General features: G+C 34.5%; 1 protein-coding gene across 3 annotated transcripts in view; it reads right to left on the reverse strand.

The window, feature by feature from the left end:
- Window positions 1-336: 336 nt before the first annotated feature.
- Window positions 337-19,219, reverse strand: part of ATG4C (autophagy related 4C cysteine peptidase) — a 102,876-nt gene continuing 83,993 nt past the window's right edge. For all 3 annotated transcript variants that reach the window (XM_082833882.1, XM_082833883.1, XM_082833881.1), the window contains one exon: window positions 337-6,148. In XM_082833882.1, coding sequence (XP_082690008.1) covers window positions 5,981-6,148 — 168 coding nt within the window. In that variant the 3' untranslated portion in view covers window positions 337-5,980. The remainder of the gene's footprint in view (window positions 6,149-19,219) is intronic.

A 19,219-nucleotide genomic window follows, 5' to 3' on the forward strand; every position in this document is an offset into this window, starting at 1 on the left:
TGAGAGTCCAGAAATAAACTCTTACATTTATGGTCAATTAATTTTCAATAAGAATGCCAAGACTATACAATGGGGAAAGAACAGTCTTTTCAAGAAACAGTGCTGGGACAACTGGACGTCCACATGCAAAACAAGGAATTTGGACACCTATCTCACACCATATACAAAAATCAATTCAAAATGGATTTAAAAACCTAAATGTAAGAGCTAAAACTATAAAACTCTTAGAAGTACATAAATCTTTGTGATCGTGGATTAAACAATGGTTTCTTAAATATGACACCAAAAGCACAAGCAACCAAATAAAAAATAGATAAACTGGACTTTATTGGTGTTTCAAAGGATACCATCAAGAAAGTAAAAAAATCCACAGAATGGGAGAAAATGTTCTTAAATCATGTATATCTGATAAAGGACTTGTATCCAGAATATGCAAAGAACTCTTATAACTCAATACATATAAAGACAAATAAGCAATTTTAAAACGATCTAAGAACTTGAATACACACTTCTCCAAGGAAGATATACAAATGGCCACAAGCATATGAAAAGATGCTAAACATCCTTAGTCACTAAGAAAATGCAAATCAAAACCAGAATAATGTACCATTTTACACACACTGGATGGCTAAAATTAAAGACAATAACAAGGGTTGGTGAGGAAGCAGAAAAATTGGAACCTTCATACATTGTTAATGGAATTGCAAAATGGTGCAGCCACTTTGGAAAACAATTTGGCAGTTCCTTAAATAGCTAAACACAGAGCTTCCATATGACCAGCAATTCCATTCCTAGGCATATTCCCAGAAGAAAGGAAAATAAATGTCCACATAAAATCATATACACAAGTGTTCACAGAAGTGTTATTCATAATAGCCAGAAGTAGGAACAACCAAAATACCCATCAACTGATAAATAAACAAAATGTAGTATATCCATCTACTAAAATATTATTCAGTCACAAAAAAGAATGAAGTGCTGATACATGCTACAATGTGGATAAATCTGAAAACATTATGTTAAGTGAAAGGAGTCAGCCACCAAAGGCCACATATGATTTCATGTATATGAAATGTCTGGAATAGGCAAATCCACACGAAAAGAAAGTAAATTAGTTAATAAGTACAGGGTTTCTTTTTGGAGTAATGAGAATATTCTGGAATTTGAGAGTGGTGATCACTGTATAATTCTGCAAATATATCTAAAACCAATGAACTGTACACTTGAAAAGGGTGAATTACATCTCAATAAAGTTATTTTTTTAAAAAAACATGATACCACTTCATGCCCACTAGGATGGCTATAAATCAAAAAGACATTAGACTTTCATATAATCTGATACTCTAAATGGCCTTTAATATTATAGAACTTGGACTTTTGAACATCAGCTGACAAAGAAGCACTATGAGCTCTGAGCTGATGCTGTGTGCCAGCTAATACCACAATCTTTGTGTAGCAGCTTATACAATATTGGATTTTATATTTCATTTCCCCTTATTTTGTAAACATGACAGGAAAATAGAAAAAAGAAAGTGCTAAAACTCACGGTAAGAAATGTAGGTCTCAAATTTCATATAATTAATATAAAGATAGAAATAATCATCAGCCTCAATGAAATGCTCACTGGACTTTAAGTCAATCAACTGTATGTTTGACTATAAAAGAACAAAATAAAGAACATCTATGAAATGCTAGAACTCTAAGATTATGTCAAGACTATATGATTAAAATAATTTTATAATGTTTTTAATATTTCCATAATATTTTACACTCTCTGGGACAGAACCTTCCTTAAAATATTGTTTGAAAGCATCTATGGCTCAGTTCCTTCACATTCAGCTGTTTTAAGTGTTTACAGGAACATACTATGTACGAAAATAAGAGTCTCTCTCTAGGTCTCTCTCTCTAGACATGGGCTGGTAGCCATAAAACTGGCCAAGCACAGTGAATCAGGTTTAGGAACCAGATACAAGACACAGGAAAGACTACCATGCAAGTCAGAGAGACAATGTCATTACACAATAAGTGGTGGCTCTCTCCATCAAATAGAACGCAGTTAAATTTTAAAAATAAGAATCAAAATTCAACCTATTAAACACAAAATAGAAGACAATATAGACAAGTGAAAATACTATATTGAGGTAGCAGAGGTGTAGGGTGGATTTTTTTCTATGATATCTAGTTAAAGTAACTTGGAAATAACTTAAATATGTATGTGTACCTCTCCATTAAAACTCCCTGATAACTTACTAGATAGAGTCCTAACTATGGACTCTCCTGACCTGCTCCATTATAGGATCATCCAAGTCTCAGGACTCCTTAATTGTCTCCTTAATCCCAGATCTAATTCCCCATCTTAGATTCATTAGCTATAATTTGATACAACTGAATTGATCAGAACAGTGCTGTATAAATAGCAAGTAGCTACAAGGATGCCACATTGTACAACTCCAGGAGTGCCATTCACATTACACTGAAAACAGTGCCCCCCTGGAGTTATGCAACATGGCAGCCACATATCTACCTTTTGGTATCAGTCAGTATTTACTTTCTTCCAATGCCTACATCAAATTTTAAATCATCCCAGGGACTTCGGTGGTGGTCCAGTGGTAAAGAATCTGCCTTCCAATGCAGGGGACGTGAGTTCGATCCCTGGTCGGGGAACTAAGATCCCACATGCCGCAGGGCAAATAAGCCCGTGTACCACAACTACTGGGCTTGCATGGCTCAACAAGAGAGCCCGTGTGCCACAAACTACAGAGCCCACTTGCTCCAGAGCTCACAAACCCTGGAGCCCGCACGCCACAACTAAAGAGAAGCCTGTGCACCACAACTGGAGAGAGGCCCATGTACCGCAACAAAAGATCCCACGTGCCACAACTAAGACCCAACGCAGCCAAAAAAAAGAAAGTAATAAATTAAATATTTTTTAAAAAAATTTTAAATCATCCCAGCCTTCAAGCCTTTTAAATTCATACTTTTTACCTGTGTCAGTTTGATATGGTGTATTTGCCTAGACACACTCAAAACTTGCTGTCAATAATTCTCTCATCCTTTTGTTATCAGACTTCTAACTTTCCTCTCTTTACCTTTCCTGCTTATAAAATAACTTCTTTTAAAACCCATGAATTTCCAATTCTTATTATATTGTCTTAGTATAAAATATAAGTATTATATTTATACTTATTAATTTAATTTTCAATAACATTATAAATGAAAGATATTTCTCTGTAGAATTTTTTGGGGATTCATTCTTGAATGACAGCGGTATCTGGACTACTGACTTAAAATAGGGGAAAACTGAGTTTCTAAATTTCTGGAGGAATTGGTTAGAGGGTAGCACAATAATTTTTCTACCTAATACAAACATGTATTTTGTTTCCATTCTCCTAAAAATAAGATGACATTAACATATATATTTTTAGATATGTTTGCCCTTGGACAATGCTAAATCCTAAGGTTAACAGAATTTTTAATCTTCTAATGTTGTCTTCTCACTAATACAAATTCAATGGGGTTGGTTTAACGTAAAAACAGAAAAATGGATACCTCTGGGAAATTCTTTTGCATAGACTTACACTATAAAGGATCTTTTCATTCAGTCATTCACCAAATGATGACTCTCAAGATTGCCTGCTGGTGGTTAGTACATTGACAAAAGGGGATTCAAAGTGTCAAATTTTATGAAGAAGAGAGAAAAGAAACCTTTGCCACCAAAAAGTCACATCAAAAAATTTTTAAATTCATTTCTGATACGTTAATGGTAAAATCTAGTATCTTAATATTGATGTCCAAATGGAGGATCCTCCTATCATAATTCTAACAGAACACCCACTTCAGAATCTTGTCTCTTTTTACTTTCTTTTATTCCAGGCTGAAAGAGATCATCCAATAGCTTTATTGACTGAGTTTACTGGCTGTCAGAACTTTAAATGAAATCTGTGTTCAAAACAAAGTCTGAAACCTCTATTCTAAATCTAACGATGTAGTTTTGTTGCTGTCTTTCCAGTAAAATATTAGCACAACTTTTGGCTGGTCCTTGGCTGAAGCTGATTTTTTTATTATTAATAGGCAAGATAAATCCATCAGCCTATCTCTCAATTTTCATGAATGCATGCATTCATTCATACATATTGTTGAATACTTTTTATATGCATATTATTCTAATAATTCCTGATCCTAATCATTTATTCTCAGTCATGGGGATGATTGTATTGTAAGATCTGTCTTGTCTGTGCAATATTTTGTGTATTTTCAATATAATGCAATGTAAAGGAAGTTTCTCCCTCCTCTCACCTCAATTTTGTCCAGGTGTAATTTTGTCTCATCCCCAAATATGCTGTGAAAATAACAGAATGCTATTCTGTAATTCTAAGCTTGTATATAGTCCTTGTAAGAGAACACTTACAGTCAGTTCTGATTTGTTTGAAGATATGGTGCTCTCATTTGATATGTTTGTTGTAGAATCCTGTGACTACTGCAGGTGTATAGGAACAACAAATTGCAGTACTTTAGACGAGGGAGCTGCAGTGTATAAAATCAGGCATACCACTGGCTTCTTGTTGTACCTGTACTGCTTTCGCATTCTACGAAAATCAGTACCATACTTAACTTGTCCAGATTTCATCTAGGGTAAAGGAAAATTTTAGATTACTGACTATATTTTGAATTCAATAAAATATCTTCACCAGGAAATGCCAAACCTGATTTCTCTCATCAGGCATACCAAAGCAATCTATCTGCCCACCCTCTTTCAGTTTTGCATGTAACTCTAAACCTAACAAATAGGCTTCCTGAAGGGAAAAAATCAATGACTTTAAATGATACCCAATTTTATGTCTTTATAAGTCACCTTTTCACACTGAAACATGGAAGCTTCATAAAATAAGTTAATACTTGCTTTCAAAGCAACAATATTATTTGCCTTCATTATAAATAAACAGAATTCATTTGAGACAATGATTTTTCAAATGAAAGGATTAAAATAATCCCATTAAAACCAAAACAAAGGCATTTTATGTTCTTACATCTTTATTAAAGTACTTATTTTATAAACCTGGCTCAATAATAACTCATACTTTTATATCACATATTTGCCTTTAAGCAATACATAACACACTTAAGGCAGATTTACCTTATAGATGGCCACTGCACTGATTTATACAAATAGCAAAAATCACATGGAGGAGCATCTACTGATATCTTTCCTCGTACTTATCTTTAGATTTTAAAACTGCATAATAAGTAGAGTTTCCATAAAATTTCATTTTTGAGATAGGAAACAAACAATTTTGCCTTTATCTGTTAGATTGGATGTAGTTATTAGTAATAACATAACCTTTAAATCTGTAGGGAAAACCAATACTTTACCTTCACTGCTCAGACAAGGCTCAATAGCAAGTAAAATGAGGTGCCACTGTAAAATCATATTGCTAAGTATTACCTTAACTCAAAATTCTGCTTATGTAATTATATCATATCACAGCTAAAAATTACTATTTAATATATCAAGATACATCCAAAAGCATCCTTTGGTTGCATTAATATCAGGAGGCTTAGGCAGCACTGAAGATTCATTCTCTGCTCTTCTGGTCATTAGTATAATCTGAAGCTTTTGAAACTATTTGGTGATCCTATTTTGGGGCCCAATATCACAAAACCTTCAGGAGAATACTGGACCCAGGTGGAAGAATTTGAAGACTGGAAGACTTGCAGTTAAGGTAGAGTTATCATTAGCAGATCTTAGGGAAACAGGAATGCAGCCAGAATCACTTGATATTTATTAGAAATCAAGATTCACTGAATCATTTCTCTTTCAAAAAAATATCTTTAAAACTTGTATATTTTCAAATGTTCTTTTTTTAAAGAACGTATAAAATTAAGGTATTTGTGAAAATAAACCAGTTTCAAGTATACTTGTTTCTCTTCATTTTGCTTCCTTCAAAGGATTTCTTCTCATCAAGCACAAATGTGCTAATCTTTACAGCAAGACAAACTCTTCTGTGCTAAATCTTTTTAATCTTTTCTTTTCATCCTCTGAGAAAAGGTCTTCTTCATTGGCTGTAGTAGATGTAAAATCATAGTCTCTGGAATGACCATTTACAAAAGTAAATAAGGGATATTTCTCCTTAGAAGAAATTTTCAGCATCTGTAACAGAAAGAACAGAAGAATCCCTTATTGGATGCAATAGTACACAGTAGGACCACATGATGAAATCTAATGTTTTAGCCCTGAATCTCTCTTGTTAGCTTCTCTCATTTACATTTACCCAGTGCTACTGCTTTACTGTTCTGGCTAAAAGACAAAAGTTGATCAGCATTGTATAGTTTATTTATCGCTAAATACCTACTTCCCCATTAGGATTAGACCATCAGAAATTAACTATATTATCATTCCTACCCAAAACCCCCAAAAGTAAAGTCTTTTGGGCTTTACTTTTGGCTTACTAGTGCTTACTAGTAAGTTAAGGCTTACTAGTGAGTTACTAAGGCTTACTAGTTAAGGCTTACTAGTTAAGTTACTAGTTACTAGTTACTAAGGCTTACTAGTTAAGTTACTAGTTAAGGCTTACTAGTTAAGGCTTACTAGTGAGTTACTAAGGCTTACTAGTGAGTTAAGATTTATCTTCTATTGGTGGTAACAGACAATAAAACAAAATAGTATCACTGATTATGGTAAAATACTGTGAATGACTGTTTAGTACCATAACACAGAAAAAAAAATTAAACTAAGTCAAAAGGTCCATTCTAATCTCACTTAAATCTCACTCACAACTTAACTTTGATGTGATCTTTGACAAATCACTCTACCTGAGTATCACCTATAAAACTGGGCAAAAGTTATCGAATCTCCTTATCTCAGAGAAATGTTAGGATGACCAAAAGCAATAAAAAGTTATTTTTAAAAATCAAGTTTGGTCTTTTCAAAGATTTCTATGTTGAAAAAATATATTTCTGCAATAATCTAGTTAAGATGAAAAACAGTATTCTTATACACAGTAACAATCCACACTTTACATATTACCTTCTAAAGTTACATTACACAATTTAGAAGTAAAATAAGTAATATCTGGAATTTTGTGAGAACACCAACAACCTCTATATAACCTCTGTCAATTTGGGATTCGTTGACAAGCCAACAACCCATTCTAAACCATTTAAATATTTCTGTTAAACAAAGTCTATTAAAAAATTAAAACAATTTTCATTTTAAGGTGAATAAAAATTTTTGAGTGAAGGATGTTTTTATAGAAATAAACATTTCTATAGGTAACCAGGACTTATAAGAAGGATTCTGAAAAGTTTATGTGAGTTACAAAGAATGCTGAAAAAATATCAATAGTACTTATACATCATTAATCATGATCAATTAAATATAATTTAAGGATAATTTTAGCAGTAAAAACTAAATTCTCCCAAATGTTGATATTCAACTGAAGGCTCATCAAATTCTTATATATTACATTTATAGATTCTCTTGGCTAAAATAAATATGTAGCCCTAGGATATAGATACAATGTTAAATTTAAAATATTTCAATGAGACAGTTAATATGAAATCCATTTTCTAATTGAGTGGAAATGAACCATTTAAAAACAATCAAGTACTTAAAAAACCAGATGTGATGAAATATGATTGATCCTATAATTCATATTGTGCTCCTACTTTTTACACTTCTCAAATTCATTTAACTTACATTCTTAAAAAAAAAAGGTAGAGAGAAGGGCAAAAATGTGGAAATGAAAAGTAAGAGACAGAGAGGGCCGGCATCTGATCAATCATCTTTCACCTCAAGCCAATGGCTGGAATACAGTCCAAAATTGTTACCATTTTATATCCATTTAACATCACTTATAAAAGTTCAGTATCTAACAAGCAGGTATCATTGTATCATTTTCAACTCAACACGCAAAGCTAACATTATCATGTCTTCATCCTTTCTTTCAAAATCAAGATGCCTTTCAAATGCTTTTCAAAGCTCTAAGCACCATATCAAGAATTTTTTAGACTTTTTTTTATAAAGAATAACCATTGATTTGAACTTCTATTAGAAGGGAAAAGTTTAGTTTTCTTTTTTATACTACAAAATAGGATGCACTGTCAAAACATTAAGGTCCCTCCATAATGGATAATATAAAATCTACACAAAGAAAATTCCAAATTAGGTTATCTATATGACTTGGGGTATTATATCAATTGAGATATTATACAAAATAAAGATAATGAAAGACATTTAATAACTTGGGGAAATATTTAATATTTTGTTGTATTTCATTCTAGATTTTTTAAAGTACATGTTTAAAATTACTTTAACAAAACTGAGATTAAATTTTATATATAGTGTTTATCCTGTTTTTCCTTTAACATTACATAATAAATACTGAACTACAATCCTGCAGCCTGTGGAATGAAAACCACATTCACAGAAAGATAGACAAAATGAAAAGGCAGAGGACTATGTATCAGATGAGGGAATAAGGTAAAACCCCAGAAAAACAACTAAATGAAGTGGATAGAGGTAACCTTCCAGAAAAAGAATTCAGAATAATGATAGTGAACATGGTCCTAGACCTTGGAAAAAGAATGGAGGCAAAGCCTGAGAAGATGCAAGAAATGTTTAACAAAGATCTGGAAGAATTAAAGAACAAACAAACAGAGATGAACAACACAACATCTGAAATCAAAAATACACTAGACAGAATCAATAGCAGAATAACTGAGGTAGAAGAACGGATAAGTGACCTGGAAGACAGAATGGTGGAATTCACTGCCACAGAACAGAATAAAGAAAAAAGAATGAAAAGAAATGAAGACAGCCTAAGAGACCTCTGGGACAACATTAAATGCACTAACATTCACATTATAGGGGTCCCAGAAGAAGAGAGAGAGAAAGGACCAGAGAAAATATTTGAAGAGATTATAGTCAAAAACTTCCCTAACATGGGAAAGGAAACAGCCAGCAAGCCCAGGAAGTGCTAAGAGTACCAGGCAGGATAAACCCAAGGAGAAACACGCCAAGACGCATAGTAATCAAATTGACAAAAATTAAACACAAAGAGAAATTATTGAAAGCAGCAAGGGAAAAATGACAAATAACATACAAGGGAACTCCCATTAGGTTAAAAGCTGATTTCTCAGCAGAAACTCTACAAGCCAGAAGGGAATGGCATGATATATTTAAAGAGAGGGAAGAACCTACAAGCAAGATTATTCTACCTGGCAAGGATTTCATTCAGATTCGATGGAGAAATCAAAAGCTTTACAGACAAGCAAAAGCAAAGAGAATTCAGCACCACCAAACCAGCTCTCCAACAAATGCTAAAGGAACTTCTCTAAGTGGGAAACACAAGACAAGAAAAGGACCTACAAAAACAAACCCAAAACAATTAAGAAAATGGTAATAGGAACATACATGTCGATAATTACCTTAAATATGAATGGATTAAATGCTCCAAACAAAAGACACAGGCTTGCTGAATAGATACAAATACAAGACGCATATATATGCTGTTTATAGGAGACCCACTGCAGACCTAGGGACACATACAGACTGAAAGTAAGGGGATGAAAAAATTTTCCATGCAAATGGAAATCAAAAGAAAGCTGGAGTAGCAATACTCATATCAGACAAAATAGACTTTAAAATAAAGAATGTTACAAGAGACAAGGAAGGATACTACATAATGACCAAGGGATCAATCCAAGAACATATAACAATTATAAATATATATGCACCCAACATAGGAGCACCTCAATACATAAGGCAAATGCTAACAGCTATAAAAGAGGAAATTGACAGTAACACAGTAATAGTGGGGTAACCTAACACCTCACTTACACCAGTGCACAGATCATCCAGACAGAAAATAAATAAGAAAATACAAGCTTTAAACGACACAACAGACCACACAGATTTAACTAATATTTATAGGACATTCCATCTGAAAACAGCAGATTACACTTTCGTCTCAAGTGCGCACAGAACATTCTCCAGGATAGATCACATCTTGGGTCACAAATCAAGCCTTGGTAAATTTAAGAAAATTGAAATCTAACAAGCATCTTTTCCGACCACAATGCTATGAGAATAGAAATAAATTACAGGGAAGAAAACATAAAAAAACACAAACACATGGAGGCTAAACAATACATTACTAAATAACCAAGAGATCACTGAAGAAATCAAAGAGGAAATCAGAAAGTACCTAGAGACAAATGACAGTGAAAACACAATGATCCAAAACCTATGGGATGCAGCAAAGCAAGTTCTAAGAGGGAAGTTCATAGCAGTAAAATCCTACCTCAAGAAACAAGAAAAATCCCAAATAAACAATCTAAACTTACACCTAAAGGAACTAGAGAGAGAAGAACAAACAAAACCCAAAGTCAGCAGAAGGAAAGAAATCATAAAGATCAGAGCAGAAATAAATGAAATAGAAACAAAGAAAACAATAGCAAAGATCAATAAAACTAAAAGCCGGTTCTTTGAGAAGATAAACAAAGTTGATAAACCTTTAGCCAGACTCATCAAGAAGAAGAGGGAGAGGACTCAAATAAATAAAATTAGAAATGAAAAAGGAGAAGTTACAATGGACCCTAAAGAAATACAAAGCATCATAAGAGACTACTACAAGCAACTCTATGCCAATAAAATGGACAACCTGGAAGAAATGGACAAATTTTTAGAAAAGCACAACCTTACCAGACTGAACCAGGAAGAAATAGAAAATATAAACAGACCAATCACAAGCACTGAAAGTGAAACTGTGATTTAAAATGTTCCAACAGGGCTTCCCTGGTGGCGCAGTGGTTGAGAGTCCTCCTGTCGGTGCAGGGGACACGGGTTCATGCCCCGGTCCGGGAAGATCCCACATGCCGCGCAGCGGCTGGGCCCATGAGCCATGGCTGCTGAGCCTGCGTGTCTGGAGCCTGTGCTCCACAACGGGAGTGGCCACAACAGTGAGAGGCCCATGTACCGCAAAAAAAAAAAAAAAAAAAAAAATGTTCAAACAAACAAAAGCCCAGGACCAGATGGCTTCACAGGCAAATTCTATCAAACATTTAGAGGAGCGCTAACACCTATGTTTCTCAAACTCTTCCAAAATATAGCAGAGGGAGGAACACTCCCAAACTCCTTCTACGAGGCCACCACCACCCTGATACCAAAACCAGACAAAGATGTTACCAAAGAAGAAAACTATAGGCCAATATCACTGATGAATATAGATGCAAAAATCCTCAACAAAATACTAGCAAACAGAATCTAACAGCACATTAAAAGGATCATACACCATGATAGTGGGATTTATCCCAGGGATGCAAGGATTCTTCAATATATGCAAATCAATCAATGTGATATAGCTGATCCACTTTGTTATACAGCAGAAACTAACACGACATTGTAAAGCAATTATACTCCAATAGAAATGTTAAAAAAAAATCAATGTGATACACCAATATTAATAAACTGAAGAATAAAAACCAAATGATCATCTCAATAAATGCAGAAAAAGCTTTTCACAAAATTCAACACCTATTTATGATTAAAAACTCTCCAGGGAGTGGGCACAGAGGGACCCTACCTCAACATAATAAAGCCCATATATTACAAACCCACAGCAAACACCATTCTCAATGGTGAAAAACTGAAAGCATTTCCTCTAAGATCAGAAACAAGAAAAGGATGTCCACTCTCGCCACTATTATTCAGCATAGTTTTGGAAGTCCTGGCCATGGCAATCAGAGAAGCAAAAGAAATAAAAGGAATACAAATTGGAAAAGAAGAAGTAAAACTGTCATTGTTTGCAGATGACATGATACTATACAAAGAGAATCATAAAGATGCCACCAGAAAACTGCTAGAGTTAATCAATGAATTTGGTAAAGTAGCAGGATACAAAATTAATGCACAGAAATCTCTGGCATTCCTATACACTAATGACGAAGATTCTGAAAGTGAAATTAAGAAAACACTCCCATTTACCACCGCAACAAAAAGAATAAAATATCTAGGAATAAACCTACCTAAGGAGACAAAAGACCTGTATGCAGAAAATTATAAAACATTGATGAAAGAAATTAAAGATGATACAAAGACATGGAGAGATATACCATGTTCTTGGATTGGAAGAATCAACATTGTGAAAATGACTATACTACCCAAAGCAATCTAGATTCAATGCAATCCCCATCAAACTACCACTGGCATTTTTCACAGATTTGAACAAAAAATTTCACAATTTGTATGAAAACACAAAAAAACCCATATAACCAAAGCAATCTTGAGAAAGAAAAACGGAGCTGAAGGAATAAGCCTCCCTGACTTCAGACTATACTACAAAGCTACAGCAATCAAGACAGTATGGTACTGGCACAAAAACAGAAAGATAGATCAATGGAACAGGATAGAAAGCACAGAGATACACCGACATACCTGTGGTCAACTTATCTTTGATAAAGGAGGCAAGAATATAAAATGGAGAAGAGACAGCCTCTTCAATAAGCAGTGCTGGGAAAACTAGACAGCTACATGTAAAATAATTAAATTAGAACACTCCCTAACACCATACTCAAAAATAAACTCAAAATGGATTAAAGACCTAAATGTAACGCCAGACACTATCAAACTCTTAGAGGAAAACATAGGCAGAACACTCTATGACATAAATCACAGCAAGGTCCTTTTTGATCCACCTCCTAGAGAAATGGAAATAAAAACAAAAATAAACAAATGGGACCTAATGAAACTTCAAAGCTTTTGCACAGCAAAGGAAACCATAAACAAGACCAAAAGACAACCGTCAGAATGCGAGAAAATATTTGCAAATAAAGCAACTGACAAAGGATTAATCTTCAAAATTTACAAGCAGCTCATGCAGTTCAATATCAAAAAAACAAACAACTCAATCCAAAAATGGGCAGAAGACCTAAATAGACATTTCTCCAAAGAAAATATACAGATTGCCAACAAACACATGAAAGAATGCTCAACATCATTAATCGTTAGAGAAATGCAAATCAAAACTACAATGAGATATCATCTCACAGCAGTCAGAATGGCCATCATCAAAAAATCTACAAACAATAAATGCTGGAGAGGGTGTGGAGAAAAAGGAACCCTCTGGCACTGTTGGTGGCAATGTAAATTGATACAGCCACTATGGAGAGCAGTATGGAGGTTCCTTAAAAAACTACAAATAGAACTACCATATGACCCAGCAATCTCACTACTGGGCACATACCCTGAGAAAACCATAATTCAAAAAGAGTCATGCACCACAATGTTCATTGCAGCTCTATTTACAATAGCCAGGACATGGAAGCAACCTAAGTGTCCATCAACAGATGAATGGATAAAGAAGATGTGGCACATATATACAATGGAATATTACTCAGCCATAAAAGGAAACAAAATTGAGTTATTTGTAGTGAGGTGGATGGACCTAGAGTCTGTCATATACAGTGAAGTAAGTCAGAAAGAGAAAAACAAATACTGTATGCTAACACATATATATGGAATCTAAAAAACAAAACAAAACAAAAGGTCATGAAGAACTAGGGGCACGACAGGAATAAAGACACAGACCTACTAGAGAATGGACTTGAGGATACGAGGTGGGGCAAGGGTAAGCCGGGACAAAGTGAGAGAGTGGCATGGACATATATACACTACCAAACGTAAAACAGATAGCTAGTGGGAAGCAGCTGCATAGCACAGGGAAATCAGCTCAGTGCTTTGTGAGCACCTAGAGGGGTGGGATAGGGAGGGTGGGAGGGAGGGAGACACAAGAGGGAAGAGATATGGGGATATATGTATATGTATAACTGATTCACTTTGTTATAAAGCAGAAACTAACACACCATTGTAAAGCAATTATACTCCAATAAAGATGTTTAAATAAATAAATAAATAAATATAATAAAATAAAAAAGTCACAGGGACGTATTCTACACCATGGGGAACAAAGTCTATAATACTGTAATTACTCTGTATGGTGACAGATGGTAACTGGACTTATCATGGTGATCACTTCATAATGTGTAAAAATACTGAATCACCATGTTACAACTGAAACTAGTCTAATATTGTATGTCAATTATAATTCAATATAAAAGGAAAAAACACAATTATTAAAAAAAGAAAGAAAAACGATTAGAAGGAAATGAATTGTAGTGCTAATCTAAAATGGCAGCATCCTAGGTGAAAGACCTATACACTGAAAACTATAAAACTCTGATAAAGGAAACTGAAGATGATTTAAAGAAGTGGAAAGATATCTCATGCTCTTGGATTGACAGAATTATATTGTTAAAAGGCTGTACTACTCAAAGCAATCTACAGATTTAATGAAATCCCTATCAAATTATCCAAGACATTTTTCACAGAACTAGAACAAATAATACTAAAATTTATATGGAACCACAAAAGACCCAGAGTTGCCAAAGCATTCCTGAGGGAAAAGAACAAAGCTGGAGGCAAAACCCTCCCAGACTTCAGACAATACTACAAAGCTACAGTAAACAAAACAGCATGGTATTGGCACACAAACAGACACGTAGATCGATGGAACAGAATAGAGAGCCCAGAAGTAAACCCACACACCTACTGTCAATTAATTTATAACAAAGGAAGCAAGAATATACAATGGAGAAAAGACAATCTCTTCAGCAAGTGGTGCTGGGAAAGCTGGACAGCCTCACATAAATCAGTGAAATTAGAACACTCCCTCAAACCATATACAAAACAAAATCAAAATGTCTTAAAGACCTAAATACAGGACATGACACCATAAAACTCCTAGAAGAGAACATAGACAAAACATTCTTCGACATAAATCATAGCAATATTTTCTTAGATCAGTCTTCCAAGACAAAAGAAATAAGAGCAAAAGTAAACAAATGGGACCTAAACAAACTTATAAGCTTTTGCACAGCAAAGGAAACCATTAACAAAATTAAAAGACAACCTACAGAATGGGAGAAAATATTTGCAAACGATGCACCTGACAAGGGGTTAATATCTAAAATATACAAACAGCTCATACTACTCAATATCAAAACAAACAACCCAATCAAAAAATGGGGAGAAAACCTAAATAGTTGTTTCTTTAAAGAAGAAATGCCGATTGGCCAACAGGTATATGAAAAGATGTTCAACATCTGTACCTCAATAAATAAATAAACAAACAACAAGGTCCTACTGTACAGCACAGGGAACTATATTTAATATCCTGTGATAAACCATAATGGAAAAGAAAACAAAAAAGTATATATATGTACAACTGAGAATATACATGTATAAAAGAATATATATACATATATATGTACAACTGTACAGCAGACATTAAGGTAACATTGTAAATCAACTATACTTCAAAAAATTCAATAAATAAATAAATACATGTTTTAAAACGTAGTATACTGTAGTGCTCGCTTCAGCAGCACATATACTAAAATTGGAACGATACAGAGAAGATTAGCACGGTCCCTGCTCAAGGATGACAGGCAAATCTGTGAAGCGTTCCATATTTTTCTAATTCAACATAGTTCTGGAAGTTTCAGCCACAGCAATCAGAGAAGAAAAGGAAATAAAAGGAATCCAAATTGGAAAAGAAGAAGTAAAGCTGTCACTGTTTGCAGATGACATGGTACTATACATAGAGAATCCTAAAGATGCTACCAGAAAACTGCTAGAGCTAATCAATGAATTTGGTAAAGTAGCAGGATACAAAATTAATGCACAGAAATCTCTGGCATTCCTATATACTAATGATGAAAAATCTGAAAGTAAAATCAAGAAAACACTCCCATTTACCATTGCAACAAAAAGAATAAAATATCTAGGAATAAACCTACCTAAGGAGACAAAAGAACTGTATGCAGAAAGCTATAAGAAACTGATGAAAGAAACTAAAGATGATACAAAGAGATGGAGAGATATACCATGTTCTTGGATTGGAAGAATCAACATTGTGAAAATGACTCTACTACCCAAAGCAATCTACAGATTCAATGCAATCCCTATCAAACTATCACTGGCATTTTTCACAGAACTAGAACAGAAATTTTCACAATTTGTATGAAAACACAAAAGACCCCGAATAGCCAAAGCAATCTTGAGAACGAAAAACAGAGCTGGAGGAATCAGGCTCCCTGACTTCAGACTATACTACAAAGCTACAGTAATCAAGACAGCATGGTACTGGCACAAAAACAGAAAGATAGATCAATGGAACAGGATAGAAAGTCCAGAGATAAACCCACGCACATATGGTCACCTTATCTTTGATAAAGGAGGCAGGAATGTACAGTGGAGAAAGGACAGCCTCTTCAATAAGCAGTGCTGGGAAAACTGGACAGCTACATGTAAAAGTATGAGATTAGATCACTCCCTAACACCATACACAAAAATAAGCTCAAAATGGATTAAAGACCTAAATGTAAGGGACAGACACTATCAAACTCTTAGGGGAAAACATAGGCAGAACACTCTATGACATAAATCACAGCAAGGTCCTTTTTGACCCACCTCCTAGAGAAATGGAAATAAAAACAAAAATAAACAAATGGGACCTAATGAAACTTCAAAGCTTTTGCACAGCAAAGGAAACCATAAACAAGACCAAAAGACAACCATCAGAATGAGAGAAAATATTTGCAAATGAAGCAACTGACAAAGGATTAATCTTCAAAATTTACAAGCAGCTCATGCAGCTCAATATCAAAAAAACAAACAACCCAATCCAAAAATGGTCAGAAGACCTAAATACACATTTCTCCAAAGAAATGCTCAACATCACTAATTATTAGAGAAATGCAAATCAAAACTACAACGAGATATCATCTCACAGCAGTCAGAATGGCCATCATCAAAAAATCTACAAACAATAAATGCTGGAGAGGGTGTGGAGAAAAAGGAACCCTCTGGCACTGTTGGTGGCAATGTAAATTGATACAGCCACTATGGAGAGCAGTATGGAGGTTCCTTAAAAAACTACAAATAGAACTACCATATGACCCAGCAAACTCACTACTGGGCATATACCCTGAGAAAACTGTAATTCAAAAAGAGTCATGTACCAAAATGTTCATTGCAGCTCTATTTACAATAGCCCGGAGATGGAAACAACCTAAGTGTCCATCATCGGATGAATGGATAAAGAAGATGTGGCACATATACACAATGGAATATTACTCAGCCATAAAAAGAAACGAAATTGAGCTATTTGTAATGAGGTGGATAGATCTAGAGTCTGTCTTACAGAGTGAAGTCAGAAAGAGAAAGACAAATACCATATGCTAACACATATATATGGAATTTAAGAAAAAAAAATGTCATGAAGAACCTAGGGGTAAGACAGGAATAAAGACACAGACCTACTAGAGAATGGACTTGAGGATATGGGGAGGGGGAAGGGTAAGCTGTGACAAAGCGAGAGAGAGGCATGGACATATATACACTACCAAACGTAAGGTAGATAACTAGTGGGAAGCAGCCGCATAGCACAGGGAGATCAGCTCGGTGCTTTGTGACCGCCTGGAGGGGTGGGATAGGGAGGGTGGGAGGGAGGGAGACGCAAGAGGGAGGAGATATGGGAACGTATGTATATGCATGACTGATTCACTTTGTTGTAAAGCAGAAACTAACACACCATTGTAAAGCAATTATACTCCAATAAAGATGAAAACAAAAATGTAGTATACTGTAAAAGGTACTACTATTTAGCAGTTTAAATGAATAAGCTAGACCAACATGAATAGATATAACCTCCAAGTCACTATCAAATGAAAAAGCAAATTGCAAAAGGATACATAACATTTTTATATGAATAATTAATGACAAGTTTAAGAACATACCAAAAAAAAACAGTGTATGTTGTTTACAGATACAGCAAGTATACTAATTTACACTAATTTAGGATAGTGGCTACCACTGGGAAGGAAATAAGGGAGTAAGATTGGGGAAGGGTAATACACTTCGATTATATATGTGGGGTATTTTTTTTCTCCCTTAAGCTTAGAGGTAGCACATGGCTATTTATTATTCTATCCTCTATATTTCTGTATGCTTGAAATTTTTAAAAACTAATTTAATAAAATGAACATATTGCAAAGTACAAACTTCTTCAGTCTGGCATTCAATACTCCCCACAGTATTATTCCAACCTCCTTTTCTAGCCTCATCCTTCACTATTTCCTATGGCAGTGTTTCCCAAGCCTTGGACATTTATATACCTCCTTCCTTATTTTCACTATATATGCCATCTCTATTACAATTAATGAATATTTTTCTTTTCATAATTTTAACACCAGTAGCCTTGTACAGGTCAATGATAAGTAGGAAACCACATGTTTAATAAGCCAGCTATTCTTTTCTAATATGAATATACATATATAAGTATCAGAATATTTGTCCCAGGGTCACTTAAAACATCAAGTATCACACTTTAGGTTGCACTTATACTAGTGGTTCTCAAATTTGGTGTACAAGATTACTTGTGAAGTTTGTTAGAAATGGAGGCCCCCAGGCCATACCTCTAGGGATTCTGATTCATGCAATCAGAAGACAAAAAATCGTGCCCTATATGTATCCATGGCACCTAACAAATTGGACTATTTGCCATTCTCTAGAGAAGCTCTACATTTTTCTTTTCCAATACTTTTCCTCTTGTTATCTCCTCTGCTTGACGTACCCTCCCCCTTCTCCCTTAGCCAACAGAAATTAAGCCTACACTTTAGGGCTCATATTAAATATCACCATCACAACAAAGAACTTTGACTTGGATGCGACATCTCTCTCACTTTAACACTCCTCCTTACCCTATCAATTTATTTCTATTTCCGTATGAATGCTTATCATATTCAATGTAATACATGTCTACTTGTCTTATTCCGCCTCCTGAACTATAAATGCTACTTGAGGGCAAAGCCTTGGCCATTTTGTGTTTTCAACATGACAGTTATTCAGATACTTGCTGGACTGAGCTCTGCTAAACACTGAATTAATTTAACAATTTTTATTAACATTTTAAAACTCATGTGGCATAAGCATTAGAATATGCATCCACATAGCATTACAAATAAAACATGGGAATCTAGACTACCTGGCCTCAATTTCAAAATGAGAAAACTGAAAATATATCCTATATAGAAACAAATAATTTAAGATGTTTTAATTTTCAAAGAAAAAAATAACAGTTTAACTAAAAATGCTTAATTC

This window comes from Leucopleurus acutus (assembly GCF_964270905.1).
Source record: "Leucopleurus acutus genome assembly, chromosome: 2".
In the NCBI taxonomy this organism is placed as follows: domain Eukaryota; kingdom Metazoa; phylum Chordata; class Mammalia; order Artiodactyla; family Delphinidae; genus Leucopleurus; species Leucopleurus acutus.